The sequence below is a fragment of the Giraffa tippelskirchi genome, chromosome 3 (genome assembly GCF_054371585.1).
Source record: "Giraffa tippelskirchi isolate mGirTip1 chromosome 3, T2T-mGirTip1v1.2.pri, whole genome shotgun sequence".
NCBI lineage: Eukaryota > Metazoa > Chordata > Mammalia > Artiodactyla > Giraffidae > Giraffa > Giraffa tippelskirchi.
The window spans coordinates 36,582,504-36,601,017 of record NC_137277.1 but is presented as its reverse complement, the minus strand read 5'-3'; the positions used below and the strand labels follow the sequence as shown (position 1 = coordinate 36,601,017).

General features: G+C 49.5%; 3 protein-coding genes across 7 annotated transcripts in view; 2 read left to right on the top strand and 1 right to left on the bottom strand.

The window, feature by feature from the left end:
- Positions 1-5,537, top strand: part of SLC25A11 (solute carrier family 25 member 11) — a 20,332-nt gene extending 14,795 nt beyond the window's left edge. The window contains exon 8 of the mRNA XM_081579005.1: positions 5,457-5,537. Within this exon, the coding sequence (XP_081435131.1) occupies positions 5,457-5,477 (21 nt within the window). The 3' untranslated portion in view covers positions 5,478-5,537. The remainder of the gene's footprint in view (positions 1-5,456) is intronic.
- CHRNE (cholinergic receptor nicotinic epsilon subunit) lies at positions 5,457-18,514 on the top strand. Of its 5 annotated transcripts, none has more exons than XM_081578978.1 (12): positions 5,457-5,537; positions 14,276-14,418; positions 14,537-14,581; positions 14,692-14,801; positions 14,943-15,098; positions 15,393-15,493; positions 15,871-16,071; positions 16,149-16,263; positions 17,545-17,659; positions 17,741-17,927; positions 18,012-18,118; positions 18,236-18,514. In XM_081578978.1, the coding sequence occupies exons 1-12, from the start codon at positions 5,507-5,509 to the stop codon at positions 18,383-18,385; spliced, it is 1,461 nt and encodes a 486-aa protein (XP_081435104.1). In that variant the 5' UTR covers positions 5,457-5,506; the 3' UTR covers positions 18,386-18,514. The 5 variants fall into 5 exon arrangements, with proteins under 5 accessions (XP_081435104.1, XP_081435103.1, XP_081435102.1 ...); XM_081578977.1 differs by lacking the exon at positions 5,457-5,537 and adding an exon at positions 13,959-14,014; XM_081578976.1 differs by lacking the exon at positions 5,457-5,537 and adding an exon at positions 13,959-14,014 and having other exon boundaries at positions 15,318-15,493.
- On the bottom strand, positions 16,395-17,442 carry C3H17orf107 (chromosome 3 C17orf107 homolog). Its single transcript, XM_081579007.1, has 3 exons — positions 17,295-17,442; positions 16,973-17,173; positions 16,395-16,872 (listed from the first exon to the last, which is right to left on the bottom strand). The coding sequence occupies exons 1-3, from the start codon at positions 17,358-17,360 to the stop codon at positions 16,588-16,590; spliced, it is 552 nt and encodes a 183-aa protein (XP_081435133.1). The 5' UTR covers positions 17,361-17,442; the 3' UTR covers positions 16,395-16,587.

Sequence of the window (18,514 nt, the reverse complement as noted above, 5' to 3'; positions counted from 1 at the left end):
TTTCCTCCAAGAGAGGGACATTTGAGGCAAAAAGAAAACTCAGGGATCTCACTGCCATCAGGCTGTTCCTGGGGTCCTGAGGCAACTAGCCTTTCAGCTTTCTACATCTTTTTTGTTTGCTTTACATATAATGTCCAGTTGTACTTAGCAGGTAGAATAGGAGAAGGTAAATTGATCCCATCATCCCTCGAGTGGATTTGGCTAGCTTTTGATTGCCAACTTCTTAATTTATTGCACTTGACAATAAACATCCCATGTATAGTGTGATGCTTAATTTTATTAATATGTATCACTTTGGCTAGGACTCACCATGCATTACCATTTTGTCTCATTTGCTTTCTCACTTTGCCTCTCTCACTTTGTTTTTTTTCCTGAACCATTTGAGAGTAAGTTATAGACATCACATCTTTTTCCTCCAATATTTCAACATATTTCTTAAAAAACAAGGACATTTTCTTACCTAACTGTAGTATAGTTATTAATTTCAAGAATTTAATATTGATACAATACCATTATCCAATTCATGGTTCATATTCCCATTTTGCCATCTGTCTGAAAAATGTCCTTTATAGCTTTTTTTTCCCCAGTCAAGGATCCAATGCAGGACCATATCTCTTTAGTTTCCTTTAGTTCCTTAACCTGTCTTTATTTTTCATGACTTTGACATTTTTGAAAACCATCATCCGGTAATTACACAGGATATCCCTCAATTATGTAGATATTTCTTTGGGTTAGCTGATGTTTCTCATGATTGGATTTGGGTTGTTTTCCTGGCAGGAATATTAGATGAGTGATGTGTCTTTCTCAGTACATCATATTGGGAGATATACTATGTCAATTTGATCCATTACTGGTGATGTTAAAACCTCAAGTGTTTGGTTAAGGGGAGTCTACCCATTCTCTCCATTGTCATGATACTATTTTCCAGGACTTCCCTGGAGGTCCAGTGGTTAAGACTCCGAGCTTCCACTGCAGGAGCTGGTTCAATCCCTGGCCAGGGAACTAAGATCCCACATGCCATGCAGCCAAAAAAAAAAAAAAAAGATACTATTATTCCTTTTGTAACTAAGAAGCAGTTTTGTAGGGAGATACTTTGACAGCATGTAAATATCCTGTTCCCAGTCAAACTTTAGCCACAATCATCGGTTGATGATTTTTGCACAAACCAATTATGGCCAGGAAGGTTGAGAAACTCTTTTTTGTTTTTTTTTAGGTGATTTAACGGTATTCCTTTTTGCTTGTAGTCAAAAGAATCCAACTACAACAAAAATTAGAATCAGAAGTGGGGTTCTCATGGACCTGAACCTGAGTATCAGCAGGTGGAATGGAATGTTTCTACCTAGTATTTGTATGACAAAGCCACTAACTGGGCCAGTCCCTGGGGCCTCTTGGACTCTAAGCATGAGCACTCTGTCGGGAAGGTTGTCATGGTTTGGTGGCTCTAGCTCTGAACCACTTCTGGGAGGGTATTTGTTCTTTGAGCTCCCTAGACAGGATTCGTTACTGTATATAAGTTCTGGACAATCCTGCCAAAGCTATGGTGATAGTTTGTTTCAGTGTTTGTCTACCTCTCTAGATGGCCAGCTGTGGGATAGAAGGCCTCAGAAGCATAGCCCATGCTCTAAGGGGTGGAAACTGTTGCATAGATTGACCACATCAAATAAGACACTGCCTTGGCTTGTCTGTGTCTCATACCTAGCTTTTATATGCTTCCTCTAGTGTCTTTTTATTATAGTCTTAACGATTCTGCCAAAATTCTTATGATATGTTTTACTACCTGGCAGGGTGATTCTCTCCTCTTCTTTTCTTTTTCAAAGCTGATGTAACTATCCATGTACCTCGGTACTGTCATACACGTTTTGGAATAGGTTTGTCAAGTTCCGGAAAATTTAACTTTTATATTATTTTAGGGAGAATTAACATCTTTATGGGCTTCCCTGGTGGCTTAGATGGTAAAGAATTTGCCTGCAGTGCGGGAGACCTCGGTTCGACACCTGGTTTGGGAAGATCCCCTGAAGGACAGCATGGCAACCCACTCCAGTGTTCTTGCCTGGAGACTCCTCATGGACAGAAGAACCTGGCAGGCTACAGTCCATGGGGTTGCAAAGAGTTGGACACGACTGAGAGACTAAGCGCAATATCTTTATAATATTGACTTGACTCATCCAAATTGTTGGTCTTTCCATTTATACCAAAATTTCATATCTTTTTAACAGTTTTAATTTTTTTCCATAAAGGCTTTACATAAATGGAAACAACATTCTTAATCAAGTTCTGAATACTTTATATATTTTGTTACTATTGTGAATGATGTTTTGTTTTCTATAATTCCTAATGGAGAGCTATTAGCATTAAATTTTTCTTGTAGTGATCGAAGTCCCTGACTCTCCTTTTGGTTCTAGTAGTTTGCTTATTGTTTCTGATAGATTGTCTACACAGGTGATCATATCATCACAGGTAACAACGGGTGTATCTTTTCCTTTCATATCTCTGTACTGCTTATTGCATTTTCTTATCTTAGCACATTGGTCAGGACCCTCAATATTGTGGTAGTGGCAATTCTGTCTTATATCCATGTTAACCAGGAGGGCATCATTAAATACATTAGTTATAGGATTGTTTTGTTTGCTTTGTTTTCTTTGTTGTTGTTGTTGTTTGCGGCACTGGGTCTTTGTTGCTGCTGGAGGGCTTTCTCTAGTTGCCTCAAGTGGTGGCTTCTCTTGTTGTAGAGCACAGGTTCTAAGGCACTCAGGCTCAGTAGCTGTGGTGCATGGACTTAGTTGCTTCAAGGCAGGTGGGATTTTCCCAGACCAGGGATTGAACCCGTGTCCTCTGCATTGGCCGGTGGATTCTTAATCACTGGACCACCAGGGAATTGCCTCTGAAGTTTTATAGATTAAAATTAGGCATTGCACCCTGAGCTTCTCCTATTATAAAACACAATTGTGTGCTCTTCCTCCTTTAGTCCACTAATGCAGTGAATAATGGTGGTAGATTTTCTGATGATAAACCATTTGAACTGGTAGATATGGTCTCCATTGCATGTAACAGAATACCAGCAGTTGTACCTTAAAAATCTAAGGGTGGTAACTTTTCTTTTTAAGTTTATTAATTAATTTATTTATTTATTTTGGCCATACATTGCGGCTTGAGGGATCATCTTAGTTCCCAACCAGGAATCAAACCCGGGCCTCCTGCAGTGGAAGCATGGAGTCCTAACCACTGGACCACAAGGGAATTCTCAAAGGACAGTAACTACTTAACGAGCAGGCTGGTGAGGCTCCATCTCAGGTTAATCCAGCACTTGATGGCATCCTCCAGTCAAGAGTCTCCCTGTCTTGCCATCCTCAGCACACTGGCTTTTTGTCCTCACGGCACCCTCAGGGGTGCAAGCTGACTGCTGCATCCAAAGACACAAATCTGGTGATGAACGGGAGAGAGGGACAACAGAAGTGCTAAACTGCTTTACCATCAGTGACTCTCCTTTCACCAGCCAAGGTTACACTTCCACCCATACCTCCTCCCCCAGCCAACTTGTCCTGGTAATATAAGTCAGAAATGGATCTTGGTGCTTCTGGTTGCAAGGGAGGTTTGCATTCTGAGTGTCTGGCGGGGAGCAGGGCATGGCTGTGACTAATCCTGACTCATCCCTCGGGGCTGGGGCACGCGCACTGCCTCCAACAAGCCAGGGTTCTGTCAGGAAGGAAGAATGTGGGGTGGCACACCGTCCTCGCACCCCCAGGGCAAACTTGACCTCGTTAGATTGGAAGATTTCTTTTCCAGTAAACTTCTGGATTTGGTTGGCCCATATTTCCTTTGGGGTTTTCACATTTATGTTCATAAGTGAGTGAAGCCTATATTTTTATTTTCTCATCCATCCTTAGCTGGAGTAAAATCTTCATAAACCTAGTTGGCTTGACTTCTTCTTTTATTTTCAGGAACAGATTATACAAAATACAGGTGATCCATTCCTTGAAAGTTTGGCAGAACTCATTTATAAAGCTACCTGGTGTGAGTTCGCTGGGAGGGGAGATCTTTCATTACCATTTCATCACTAGCTATTCTTGATCACTGCTCCTTTCTGCTTCAGTTTACTGATATTTCCCCTTTATTTGGGTAAATACAGTCAGCCCTCTGTTTCCATGGCTTCTGGGTCCACATGTACAGAATGCCAACTGTATTTAAAATTGACTTTAAAAATTATAAAACTGAGTTGTATGCTCTATGAATAGTCCTCTATTGTGCATTTAAACAATATCTTACTTTAAAAAAATTTTATTTGGCTGCACCAAGTCTTACTTACAGCATGCAGGATCTTTAGTTGCAGGATGTGAGATCTAGTTCCCTGATCTGGGATCAAACCCCCTGCATTGGGAGCATAGAATCTTAGCCACAGGACCACCAGGGAAGTCCCAACAATGTCTTACTTTAATTTTTTTCAAGTAATAAGCCTTTTTTTGTTTTAAATCTGTGCCAGGTGGCTTATGGGATCTTAGTTCCCCAGGCCCTTGGCAGTAAAAACACCAAGTCCTCACCACTGGACTGCCAGGGAATTCCCTAATAACATTTTAAATTGAGCAATAACTTATATACAGAGAAATGCACAGATCTGAGGTGTACAGTTCTATGAGTTTTGAGAAATATGTCCGTCCGTGTAATCACCACCACTATCAGCAGCAACATTTTCATTCATTCCCTTGTGCCCCTTCTGGTCGGTCCTCTCAGCCAAGCAACTGTTGCTCTGGTTTGTGTGCAGATCTTTTGCAGACGTAAGCTTTTCTCTTTCTTGGATAAATTCCTAGGACTGGAATTCCTGGGTCAGATAGGAAATAGACACTTTGAATTTTGTAAGAAATTGCCAGGTTCCCAAAGCGGTAGTCTATTTTACACCTGACTTTTAAAAAATTGAGCTCCACTTATTTTTAATATTAAGAGCATAAATACTAAGAGTGTTAGGAGTCAAAAAAAGAATTTAGGAATATGAATCACTGGATATAACCCACTTCATTTTTTTTTTTTTTAATATTTATTTATTTTTATTTATTTGGCTGCACCGGGTCTTAGTTGCAGCAGGTAGTATCTTTCATTTTGGGCATGCAGGATCTAGTTCCCCGACCAGGGATCGAATTCTGGCCACCTTCATTGGGAGCAGAGTCTTAGCTGCTGGACCACCAGGGAAGTCCCTAACCCACTTCATTTTATAATTGCCTTTTGCCTCCTACTTGCTTGAGGAGTTCCACTTCATCAGGCTATTAGGAACTGGGAGTTCTTAGCAGTTTTTCTCTGACTCAGTCATTTTTTTTCCTGGACCTTCAACATCTGGGGAATCCCAGGGATGCATCTACAGTCAGATCACCTTCTCTGAGGCCAAGCCCATGAGGTCGTAGAAACTTGCTGTGAAGATACTCCTAGTTCTTGACTGATACTGAGACTTCTTTTCATGATTCATTTTCTAGTCCTCTTCTGTCCTGAAGTGAAAAGTTGATTGGAGATCCCCTTTAACAAGATGACTAGCATGGACTTTCTTTCCTGTACTGGTAAGTCCCAAGGACTTGTTTATCCATGATGGGACAGAGAGCAATGCCTGGGGAGAGTGAGTCCTTCACTCTAGGCCTCTAGGAGCCGCTGGATCCCCAAGGGTGCCCCATGGGAACAGCTTCGCTCCCTCCTTCCTCTTCCTGTGTTTCTCCCTCTCTTTCCCCTCCCCCCTCTTTTTTAGCTGCATCGCTGGGCTAAAACTAAGATGTGAGATCTTAGATGAAACAAGCACCCTCTTCATTGTAAACGTGGAGTCTTAACCACTGGAACACCAGGGAAATCCCCTAGTTTTCAACATCAGTATAATATTTTGTCTTCATTGTATTGCAGATTCTCATATATTGGGACAGATATTATTTTGTTCCACTGAAATGAATAGGCAGTTTTCAAAAAAAGAAAAAGAAAGAAGAGATACACATAGATGGCTAAACTATCTGCTGAAAAAAAAAATCTCAATTTTCTTCATCAAGACATGTAAATTGGACTTCCTTGGTGTCCAGTGTTAAGAATCCACCTGCCAATGTAGGGGCTATGCATTAGATCCCTGGCCAGGGAACTAGATTCCACATGCTGTGGAGCAGCCAAGCCCGTGTGCTGTAACTGCTGAGCCTTTGAGACTAGAGCCTGAGCTTGCTGCAACTAGAGAAAGCCCATGTGCAACAGTGAAGATCCAATGCAGCCAAAAGTAAATACATTTTTAAAAAGACACGTTAATCAAAATAATGAGACAGCAGTGTTCACCGGTGAACACTTAAGGCAAACACTTGGTGAACACTTAAGACTTTAAGGCAACAAGTCTTAAATTTGATAATAGGCTGCCTGGGGAGGGTATGAGGAAACAGCTATTCTTGTGATGTGTTGGAGTGAATGTAAGTGGGTGCATGCTTTTTGGAGAACAACATGGCAAAAGGCATCAATAGTTGTTGTTGTTTCTAATACATAAACTCTTTGCCCTGGTAATTTCACTGCTAGAAATTTACCCTATGGATCATTTGCAAAGGTCCACCAAAGTTAAATGCATACGTATAGTTGCATACTATGTGATCACAAAACCCAAAATTGTTAGCTTCTAAAACGTCTGTCCACTGGGCAATGCGTTATCTATGATTTATATGCATGCAGTGGAACACTGCAGCAATAAGGAGACTGGGGAAGACTTGTGTGTGATGATATGAGCCGAGAAAAAGCTACCAAATAGTAAACATATTCTGATGCTTCTTTGTATGGCTGCATGCTCAGTCCCTTCAGTTGTATCCAACTCTTTGCGACCCCATGGACTGTAGCCCACCAGGCTCCTCTACCCATGGGATTCTCCAGGCAAGAATACTGAAGTGGGTTGCCATTTCCTTCTCCAGGGGATCTTCTGGACCCAGGGATGGAACCCACATCTCCTGCATTGCAGGCAGATTCTTTACCCTCTGAGCCACCAGGGAAGGTTATATGTGTATATACGTACATATATTCACACACACATATGCTAGACATTGATATAAGAAAATTTGATTTACAGGGAGCTGTTAACCTTTAGGAAGAGCAAAGTTTATGATTTTCACTAAGTCTTTCTGGACTCTTCCATTTTTCTGGTGATGGCATGTATTGCTTTTTATTGTCAGAGGCGTTTTCCCAGGCGTTGTGTTATGGGACATTTTTGTTTTCTTTGTATCACTTTATTTTTCTTAAATCTTGAAATTTTTAAGCCAAGGAAAGGGAGATGTGCTGGTAAGGTACTGTAGTACCTCATTCAATCAAAGGAATCACTGGGCAACCAGGCTTCAGGAGGAGACAAGCACAGCTGGGCCTCAGGAATTGCTGGAGCCAGGGGCTGGGAGGCTGGAGGCCTTTTCTTGTCTCTACTCGTCTTTGTGTATCAGCCTCATTCTCTCTCACTCCATGGAAAATGCGAGGAATGAATGTGGCTGTCTCCTGCGTCTACATTTCACATCTTCTACAGCAGAGAGACTGATCCCGAGTTCCTGTTTAACAAAATTCTCAGGAAAAACTTTCTTTGGCCTGGCTTGGGTCAGGTGTCCTCCCCTTGGCCCATCAACTCTTGCCAGGGTGTGGGGGTGGTGGGGGGCATCTTTAAGGAGCTGGCAGCTCCTCTATGGTCAGGTGGTTGGACAGGAGTACTTCTCAGTAGAAGGGAGTGTGCTGGGAAGATACACATTCATTTGTTGTTACTTATTCATCCAGTAAACACTTATGGAGCCTGTTATGTCCTGGGCTTTGGGCCATGTGCCGTGAACAAGGAACCCAGCAAAGTCTCAGCCATCCGAGGGTTTAGGTCCCAGAGCCGGAGACAGGCTAGAAATCAGTGTCTGTCACACCCCTGCCCCATCCTGGCTCAGTCAGACCCACTCTCCAGGTCCATCAAAAAAGAGAAGCCCCTCGGTTGCCGGTGGTGGGGCCTCAGCCTGGGGATGTTTCCCCTGTGGGGTGCTGACGGCTGAGAAGCAGAGCTGGCTGCCTGGGCAGTGCAGCTGTTCCGAGTTGCCAGCCAAGAGCCAAGAGCCAGGAGGTGAAGGGAGTGGCTTCCTGTTGAGCTGAGATCTTTGGCTCCAGCTTGGAAGTCAAGGCGTCTCCAGAAACATAACTGCCAGGCAGCCCACTGAGCTTCTGTGGAATTTTCATTTGTCCTTTTTATGGACAAAACCAGGGACTTCCCTGGAGGTCCAGTGGTTAAGACTCTGTGCTTCCACTGCAGGGTCCCAGGTTCGATCTCTAGTCCGGGAACCAAGATCCCATGTGCCTTGTGGCGAGGCCAAAGAAAGTACAAAATCCAAGCCTGGATCAGGTGCCTGACTCCAAATCGGCCTCTCCATCCCTCAGGCAGTATTCATCCAGAGCAAACACCAGAAAGATGCTGGCTCAGCTCTGGGCCTGCACTGGCGTGTGGGGGAGGGGAAGAAGGAGGGAAGGTAAGAGCCCCTCCTGGGGACTCCCCAGGGGAGGATTTTCTGATGTGCTGACTTTGCAGGAGATGCCCCTGGGATTCACTGGTGTGAGCAAGAACTCCACCCGCAAGTTAGCACCCTGCTGAGACTCTGCAGTAAAGCCCTCTCCTGGAGAACATGAGAGATGGCTGGGGCCAGCAACCCAGGTTGCAGTCCCAGGTTTGGGATTACGATTCCTACTCACTGTCCCTCCATCCCAGGCTACTCTCCTACATGCAGGTTGTTGGTCCAAGTGTGGGTTTGGCCCTTTATTGTGTCTTACATGAGGTGTGTGTGTGTGTGAGAGAGAGAGAGCTGTATTGTTTATACATGATGTAGTGATGGTGATTAAACTGAGGAGTTAGTCCATGGTTTGGAAAACGGACAGAAACCACACCTGGAGGAGGTGAATGTAAACCTGAGGACACTGGACTCAGGTTGAGAGCTTTTTCAAAGGGCCCTTGTCACCATCAGTCTTGGAAGTGAGACATCATGTTTCAATCCTGGCCTAAAGGGTGCGATGCATCTTCAATTGTGACTGTAAGAATGGACTCACGACAGGGTGTCCTGGTAACTAGATATGTAGGAGGTGGGCTGGTTTGGTAAGTGATGGATAGCACTCCTTGTGTGGCCATGCCCACCACCCTGTTTAAAGGGGGCATCCTTGGCCCACTCCAGCACCTTTCTGTGCCTGCACACACAGCCTCATGGCATCAAGTAGCAAAGCCTGAATTGGCTGCCTCTGGAGAAAGAAGTCAAGGCTGATGTGAGGCCAAGACTGGAGGTGAGATGATGTGGAAGCCATGAGAGAGCAGAGACCACACGGTAGGAAGAGGATGTACGAGATAGAAAAAGCAGGCGTGAGAGGAGCCCAGAGCAAAGGCAGCAGTGGCCAGTCCCCAGGGCTGCCTTGGGCGCTGACAGTGGTCCAGGCTGTCCCAGTCTATGTGGAAACCTACAGGGGACCTTGCTCGTGAATCTGACTCTTGCAACGCAAAGAAGCTAAGTGACACGGGACCCTACCCACGGCTTCTGCTCGTCACCTGTAAGGTCTCTTCCTCCTCCTTGGGGCCATGGCTTATTTCATGTCTCTAATCAGAGCATCTGGCCTTGTGCAGGGAAACTTGTAGGTGCCTATTAATGTTTGAATAAATAGCTGCATTTATCACAACAGTCCTTGGCCCATCCTTCGCCCAGAGGCTGTGGAATGAACAGCAGTGCAGATTTTAGATCCAGTACCCATATCAGCCATGTGCAAGGAGGTGAGCTGGGCCAATGAGATTCTTTCTGGGTGACCGAAGTCTAAAATGAGCAATGAAAAGGCATTAGCAGGAGGAGCTGAGGTTTCAGTGGTGTGTGGGGAAATGGAAAAGCTGTGTGGACACTCAGTGTCCTTAGGGAGTGGTTATGAAGGACCTTACAGAACAAGGAAGGAGACCCCAAAATGGTGGATGTGAAATGGTTCTGTGGCCTGTAAAATGAACACAGGTGTCCATTATCAATAGAGCTGACTGTCTCAGGCGTCGTTGCCAATCTGCTTGTGTGACGATAAAAGGGAGAAGAACCTTTGTGTTCTTCTACAAGTTAATCGCTAAAGGGATGTTGCCTATAAGCTTAAATTACACATAATGGCCCATCTCCGGGAAACTTGTCACCCAGGTAATGAGCACTAAGCTAAAATACCTTTGTTTAGCTCACGAGGAATCATCTTCCCGACCAGGTCCATCTGTGAAAGACTGAAGGCAGGAAGAAATTCCTCCCGGATTCTGGCCGGAACCAGGACTTTACTCCCTCCTCTTTTAGTGTTAAAAGAAGCCTGAATTCTAACTCAAGGAAGATGGTTCATAGGGACACAAGTCCGCCATCTTCTCAGGCTGCTGGCTTTCTGAATAAAGCCACTATTCCTTGCCCCAACAACTTGTCACTTGATTTATTGACCTATTGTATGGCAAAGCAGCATGAGCAGCCAGTCTTGCTGCTCCTGGCTAGCCATCTCTGGTTGGGGGTAAGGCCCTAGCAGCTGCCCGGACCACTCATCCTGAGGATCTTCCCCTTAAGATTCCCTGAAGCTGCTCTGGCTGCCCCAGCTCTTAGCAAGTGGAGCAAGGAATCAACACCTCATACAGTAGGTAAGTCACTCCATGTAACAACTGAAGATTTTATTTCTTCTCCACTTGGGGCTTCTTTCCTTTAGAATAAGCCAGTTTGTATTTGAGTGGAGTGTGTGTGTGCGTGCTCAGTCGCTCAGTCGTGTCTGACTCTGAGCGACCCCATGGACTCTAGAGCCCACCAGGCTCCTCTTGTCCATGGAATTTTTCAGGCAAGAATATTGGAGTGGGTTGCCATTTCCTACTCCAGGGGATCTTTCCGACCCAGGGACTGAACCCTCATCTCTTGCATCTCCTACATTGGCAGGCGGACTCTTTACCACTAGCGTTACCCGGGAAGCACATTTGAGTAGGGCACCATGTTGGAAAGAGGATAAGAGGACACAGTTGATGGACTTTTACGCAATTTGTGTGAATTGGTTTGTTTATTTGGATGCTGGCATTTGTGTGTGCTGTTTGTTTGTCTTGTATTTATGTCTTTAAAAAAATGGGGAATGGGGAGTTCCATGGTGATCTAGTGGTTAAGATTTGATGCTTTCACTGCTGGGGCCCAGTTCAGTCCCTTGTTGAGGAACTGAGATCCTAAAAGCCACGTAGTGTGGCAAAAAAAAAAAAAAAAAAGTGGGAAATATTTCAACTATGCCTGAAGGAAGTCCTCAGAGGTGTATTTTGGATAAATGGTCTGATTACAGCTACGAAACCATGACTAAGAAGTTGAAAATGTGTGGCCCCAGTACCTGCTAGGATCTCCACAAGGGGTTCATTACGCAGGGTTATCCTGGGACCCCGTGTACCATGTACTGCTGTCCTTGCTTTGTTAATTACATCACATGTGGTCTCCTGTGTCATTGGTACCTGTTAAACCCCAAGACCAGACTTGAGGGTTTATTTAGGGTTTTTGGTTTGCCCTTTAGGTTTTTGGTTTCATATTGTTTTGGTAGCATTTCTCCAGTTACAGCCAAATCAGTTTTATGATATTCGAAACTTCTACTGATGTCGAATGGAGGAAAGGAATAGAAAAAGTCTGTTCTTGTCTAAAAGTGGGACATTCCCAGGGCGAAGAGAGAGATTCCACTTGGTTCCTAAAAATCAACAAAAGCCCTGCCCCAGAATTCAGTCTGGTTGGTTGATGCTAAGGCAAAAAAGCATTCTTTGCATGGTTAGAGATGACCACCTGCTATATGGTTTTATAGCAGTTTTTGAATGGCTCCATAGCTATTCTGTGACGAAGCAGGGGAAAATGATGAAATCCTTTTATGTTGTGTGGCTCAGTGGTAAATAATTTGCCTGCCAATGCAGGAGACCTGGGTTCGATCCCTGGGTCTGGAAGATCCTCTGGACAGGGAAATGGCAACCCACTCCATTCCTCTTATATGCAAGCTCTTGTGCTACTGCATCAGGGTGGGAAATTGTCAGACAGTTGTTGTTGTTGTTCAGTTACTAAATCGTGTCAGAAACCCAAGGGTGGGACTTCCCTGTGGTTCAGTGGATAAGACTCTGTGCTCCCAATGCAGGGGCCTCAAGCTCGATCCCTGGTCAGGATGCTAGATCCCACATGCTGCAACTAAGAGTTCGAATGCCCCAACTAAGACTCGGTGCAGCCAAATAAATTTTTTAAAAAGGAAGAAACCCAAGGGCAGGGTGAGGAAATGTTGCTCCAACCTTTGGTCCAGCTGGCTGTCCCAGATGCTTCACTGTTATGCCACTATATACACCCGTTCCACCATCTCTTGCTCCTATTTGGCCCCAATTCTAATTCCTGACTCTGGGGCTCAGAAAGTGGTCAGACTGGCTCCTTTTCCTTATAGGGATCAATTAGAAAATCCTCTGTTAGTTCCTGGAGCACAGGGACCTGGTCTGGTATCAACAGCTAAGACTCAGCAGGGAACCCAATTTGGGCCAGACGCCACTCCCTGGCAGAGCAATTTGCCTTGCACATTATCCCCCATTGACTGTGAGGAATTGTAATAAGGAAGAACCTTTTGTGTTCTATTACTTTAATCACTAAAGAAGTGTTGCCTATAAGCTTAAATTATACATAATGGCCCATCTCTGGGAACCCTGTCTCTCAGGTAATGAGCATTAAGCTAAAATACCTTTGTTTAGCTCACTGGAAACATCCTGACCAGGCCCACAGGTAAGTGGCTGCAGGAAGGAAGAAATTAGCACATCCCCTATACAGTCTGGCTGGAACCAGGACTTGGCCACCCACCCCACCCCCAACTTAAATAGAAAAGAAACCTGACTTCTGATTCAGAGAAAATGGTTCATTGAGACACTAGTCCATCGTCTTCTCCATCTGCTGGCTTTCCAAATAAAGTTGCCCAACAACTTGTCTCTCGATTTATTGACCTGTCATGTGGCAAGCAGCAGGAGCTTGGACTCAGTAACATGACCTTGGACCTGACCTGGAGTCCTCTTTGATATGTTTAGGACAATGGCAACTGCTTTGCTGGATTGGTGTGAGGAAGAACATGTAAGTGTAAAAAGTGCTTCCTACCCCATAAGGAAACACACGGGAAATTTCTTAAAGTATATTCCTGGCCCCTCCTCTGTGTCATCTTACTACACTGAGATTCTTTGGGGATGAAGACTAGGAAACTGCATTTTAAACAAGCATCTCCAGTGATTGATTAGGGTGGTCCAAGGAGATTTAGCAAAGACTCAAAGGTGGGTTTTGAATGAGGTGGGGCAGACAGTAACTTAAAGATGTGGCCACAAGGTGGCAACAGAGAAATGAAAAACAGGGATCTCTGCAGGTGCCCACCCAGACAGAGCTGCAGGTGGGCAGACACTGGGACTGGCTCTGGGAAGAGGTGGGCCCTGTAGTGTGGCACCGTCTCTTTTGCCATGTGGAGTTTGTTATTGCAGGCTAATCCCCTGGGGCTGCCTGTCTCATTACCGGATCTTTATGGACACCCTGCTTTTGCCGAACTCTGCCGGCGGAAACGGCATTTGTGTGACCTTGGCTGGGCTGTGGGTGGTGCTGAGTGTAGCAGGCAAAGGATGTCACCTGTGCAGGGCAGCTGACTCAGAGAACACCAGTGCAGTGTTGAAAGCAGGACCTTCCACACTCCCTCTGCCAGGGTTGTGGTTCCAGGTGTTCTTAAAGGACCTGCCCACCAGCATCAGGCCTGCTCCAGTCATGAGAGGATCGGGGCTGGGGCTGGACAGCTGGCCAAAGCCCAGGCATAGAAGGCTGGGATGGGGTGGGGGCAGGGAACTCAGGATGGGGCAGCTGCCTCTGGAAGCAGCCAAGATGTCCCTGGCTGCAGTAGGGGTAGTCAGAGCCCGGAACTAACATCCTCCTCCCCCTCACTCACCCACCCTGGCCTGCCCCTGTCCGAGCCTGCCAAAGCTCAGAATAACCTGGGGGATCAGACAGCGGAATGGCAGGGACTCTGCTCTGCGCCCTGCTCCTCTTGCAGCTCCTCGGTATGGGCCAGGATTGGGGGAAGAGGTGGGACACACACACACACAAGACACTGACATAAAGGGACAAGACAGAGACCGACTGAGATGTAGATAGACATATTTGGTCCCCAGGCACAGTATCACTGGTTCGGGAGACAGACATGGGAAAATACACAGCCTCAGAGACATACAGAGAAGCAGAGACCTGTAGGCCCGGAGGCAGAGCAGACCAGCTCCTCAGCCTCTCCATGTCCTGACCCTGCTGCTTGGCCCCATCCCCAGGCAGAGGTGAGGGGAAGAATGAGGAGCTGCGCCTTTACCACTACCTCTTCGATAACTATGACCCAGGACGCCGGCCAGTGCAGGAGCCCGAGGACATTGTCACCATCTCCCTCAAAGTCACCCTGACCAACCTCATCTCCCTGGTAAGATATCCGCACCGGCACCCAAGCGCCATCTCGGAGCCTAAAATCCCACTTCTGGCCCTAAGCGCTCAACTCTCTCCTAAAGCTCTCCCCCATCATCTTCATCTCCCACCCGCAGAACGAGAAAGAGGAAACCCTTACCACCAGCGTCTGGATTGGAATCGTGAGTCAAGGCTGGGAAACAGTGTGAGACCTGGTCTAGAGGACCCTTTTCTCCCAAACGCCTCGCAGGCAGCGTGGCACACGTCCTTCCATCCCCTCCCCCGCCCCTAGGACTGGCAAGATTACCGACTCAACTACAGCAAGGACGACTTTGGGGGCGTAGAAACCCTGCGGGTCCCTTCAGAACTCGTATGGCTGCCAGAGATTGTGCTGGAAAACAAGTGAGGACCGGGCGAGACTAACGAAGCCGAGGTCTGGGGAGGGATAGGGGCTGGGCTGGACCTGGTTGGGGCAGGGGTGTTGCTTGGGGGGGCGAGGGAGCCGCAGATCTGGACCAACTCTCGGTTTCTTGGAGCCCACAGTATCGACGGCCAGTTCGGGGTGGCCTACGAAGCCAATGTGCTGGTCTCCGAGGGCGGCTATGTGAGCTGGTTGCCCCCGGCCATCTACCGCAGCACCTGCGCCGTGGAGGTCACCTACTTCCCTTTCGACTGGCAGAACTGCTCGCTTGTTTTCCGGTGGGAAGACGTTCGCAGGCCCGGATAATCAAGGGATTAAGGGGTGGGGCCAGGTGTGCGGGGGAGGGGAGGCCTCTAATCCGGGCCGGGGCTTTGTGCTGGAGGTGGGGCTAGGCATTCGAAGGCGATAGCGCGCTCTAGTGGGTGAGAAGTAGGGGTGGAAACCCAGGCTTGGAGGCGGGGCCTGGGTAATCGGGTGGAGCATAATTCCCCTGCCAGAACCCAGCTTCCAGGACGCGGCCGGAGGCCCGGGTCCCAGCCTCTGGGGTGGGGGTCTGGATCCTGGCTCCGCAGCTCCCAGACGTACAATGCCGAAGAGGTGGAGTTTGTCTTTGCGGTGGACGAAGAGGGCGAGACCATCAGCAAGATCGATATCGACACTGAGGCTTATACGGGTTAGGCCCCCCTCCTGATCCGAAAATTCCGCTTCTAGACGGGTCTCGAGAAGGGACTTGCACAGTGGGGTTGCTCTGGGCCCTCGATGCTGGGACTGACTTTGACAGCCCTGCTTTAACTTGAACCTTCCCAGAAATCATTCTTGATTGTCGGCCTGGTACTCCTTCCTCCCTTCTGGTGGTTCCGTAAGCTCCCTGAGAACGCCCCTTTCTGACCCAATTACCAATCCACCTGCCCCACCTGCCCCGGCCCAGATGGCTTTCATCCTCTCCTCGCCTGGAGTTGCAGGCCCCCCCACCGTCAGATGTGGGGACGGAGAGCAGAGCAGGGCGCCACATTCCCCGAGAGCCGGCTGACCGCGCCTCCCGTCCTGCAGAGAACGGCGAGTGGGCCATCGACTTCTGCCCCGGGGTGATCCGCCACCACGACGGTGACTCTGCGGGTGGCCCAGGGGAAACTGACGTCATCTACTCGCTCATTATTCGCCGGAAGCCGCTCTTCTACGTTATTAACATCATCGTGCCCTGCGTGCTCATCTCGGGCCTGGTGCTGCTCGCCTACTTCCTGCCCGCGCAGGGTATGGAGTCGCCCAGACCCCAAACCCGGGCCCCCTCCTGGGGGGCGGGGCCTGTCCTCACCAGGCACTCCCTCCAGCCGGCGGCCAGAAATGCACCGTTTCCATCAACGTCCTGCTCGCCCAGACCGTCTTCTTGTTCCTGATTGCCCAGAAAATCCCAGAGACCTCTCTGAGCGTGCCGCTGTTGGGCAGGTGAGGGGCGGAGAGTATCCCGGCTGTGCCTACGCGGGGCGTGGCTAGCGTGAAGGGCGGGGCCAGGCGGGCACCGAGCGGGGCCAAGGGTCTCAATGGGGAGAGCAGGGCCAATACCTAAGGACTCCGAGTAGCCTTAACTGTATGGTCCCCACCTGGGCTTTATTTGGACGTGGGGGGGGTTGGGATCGTGGTGGGTTCTTCGATCCCCCGTCCTCTGCACTGCTGCTGGACGCCAACTTGAGGTCTCCGGAGTATCTCTGCTGGGGGTGGGCCGGCTCAGTGCCCACCCAGCCGGGACGCCTCTGGCCCCCAGCTCTCCCCTCATCTTGAACTCACCGGTTCCCCAGGGGTTCCGAGGTCCAGCTGGCGTTGCCACTGTTGCAGGAATGAGGCGGACCCCTGCAGACCTCGTCCACACAGGCATAGCCAGGCCCCCTGGAGCAGGAGCCGGGCGCTCGCGCCTGCTGCAGTCCCCACTTGCAGAGCCCCCTGCCCCGCGGCCTGGGCTACCCGGGCCAGGGCTCCGCCCGGATCCCCAGCGTCTGGGCCCGGGCCAGGGCCGCCGTCTAGTCGCCGTACCTCCTGCTGCACCCACAAGGCTGAGATCTGTAGTGGGGGTACAGGAGTTGGTGGGGATGCAGAAGTCTCTGCTCCTCGATCCCCTTCCTCCACCCCCTCCTCTGTCTCCACCCCGCCGGTGCCCCACCTCTAACAAGGTGGCCCCGAAGTTCACTACGCTGGCCGCGGCTTCTCTTAGCACTAGCCCCAGGGTGGGCTTCCGGGCAGGTGGGTTCTCCGGCTCTCGCGGCTCCAGGGACTTAAGTTCTCTGAACCTCTGCTCCAGATATTCATGGGCTGCGGCCGCAACGAGCTCCAGGGAAGACAGAAGCGGGGGCTGGAGGGCCACCTGGAAAGGCACAGGGACAGCGGGGTCATCGGGACATAGGGCAGAGGTCACCGGGGGGACGCTGGAAACCTTCCCAGAGCGTCTCGAGGTGCAGCCCTTACGGGTATCCGCGTAGGCGCACCTCCGTGGAGCTGTGGAAGTGGTAGACCCACAGCAGGGTTTCCAGGGAACTGGGAGTCCCCTTCATGGTTGCCACTGGCCGTGCGAGGGCGGGGAGAAAGAGCGGGCCGGGGGGTGGACCGTCTGGCCCTGCCAGGAGGAGCAGCTCCACGCCTGCAGAGAGGTGCGTTTGTGAGGTCAGAGGACCAGGGGCCGCTCTGTGGCTCAGGGGCAGCGGGGAGGGCGTGACATCACGAACTCTGGGCTCTCAGGTACCTCATTTTCGTCATGGTGGTTGCCACACTCATTGTCATGAATTGCGTCATCGTGCTCAACGTGTCGTTGCGGACGCCCACCACTCACGCCATGTCCCCGCGGCTGCGCCACGTAAGCACCGGGTGGGTGGGCTCCGGGCAGGAGGTGGGGCTTCAAGCTAACCTCGCCCCTCTCCGCCCCCCCGCCCTCCAGGTGTTGCTGGAGCTCCTGCCCCAACTCCTGGGCTCCAGCGCGCCCCCCGAGATCCCCCGAGCTGCCTTGCCCCCGAGGCGGGCGTCGTCCCTGGGACTCCTGCTCCGCGCGGAGGAGTTGATACTGAAAAAACCGCGGAGCGAACTCGTGTTTGAGCAGCAGAGGCACCGGCACGGAACCTGGACCGGTGAGCGGACTGGCCCGGGTGGGCCAAGAGTGGCGCCTTCAAGGGCGAGGCTCTTGATCACCCACCCCGGGTCACCCCCACCAGCTACCCTCTGCCAGAACCTGGGCGCTGCCGCCCCCGAGATCCGCTGCTGTGTGGATGCTGTGAACTTCGTGGCTTCGAGCATGCGGGACCAGGAGGCCACTGGCGAGGTGGGGCAGGAGGATCGAGGTGGGGTGGGGCGCTGTGGGGCCTCCGCCATCCCTGACTCTTGCACAGCTGGCTCCTGCAGCTTTTAGGGACTCAACTTGTGCCCACCCCTTCCCCAGGAGGTGTCCAACTGGGTGCACATGGGGAAGGCCCTTGACAACATCTGCTTCTGGGCCGCTCTGGTGCTCTTCCTCGTGGGCTCCAGCCTCATCTTCTTCGGGGCCTACTTCAACCGAGTGCCCCAGCTGCCCTACCCGCCGTGTATGTAGACCTGAGGCCACAGCCACACCGACAAGAATTTCCATCCATCTCCAGGAGGATATTTGAAAAACACCTTGCTACCGCTGCTTTATTACTATCCTTTCCCACTGCCAATGATAAATCTGTATTCAACTTCA

Excerpts from the sequence above, each read along its gene's own strand:
- CHRNE (XM_081578973.1), top strand. The coding sequence starts at position 13,969 with ATGGCAGGGACTCTGCTCTGCGCCCTGCTCCTCTTGCAGCTCCTCG. Across the intron at positions 14,802-14,942 it reads GAGATTGTGCTGGAAAACAA|TATCGACGGCCAGTTCGGGG; the intron begins GTGAGGACCGGG and ends TGGAGCCCACAG. Across the intron at positions 17,660-17,740 it reads TGTCCCCGCGGCTGCGCCAC|GTGTTGCTGGAGCTCCTGCC; the intron begins GTAAGCACCGGG and ends CCCGCCCTCCAG.
- C3H17orf107 (XM_081579007.1), bottom strand. The coding sequence starts at position 17,360 with ATGAAGGGGACTCCCAGTTCCCTGGAAACCCTGCTGTGGGTCTACCAC. Across the intron at positions 17,174-17,294 it reads ACTTCCACAGCTCCACGGAG|GTGGCCCTCCAGCCCCCGCT; the intron begins GTGCGCCTACGC and ends GTGCCTTTCCAG. Across the intron at positions 16,873-16,972 it reads TCGGGGCCACCTTGTTAGAG|ATCTCAGCCTTGTGGGTGCA; the intron begins GTGGGGCACCGG and ends CCCCCACTACAG.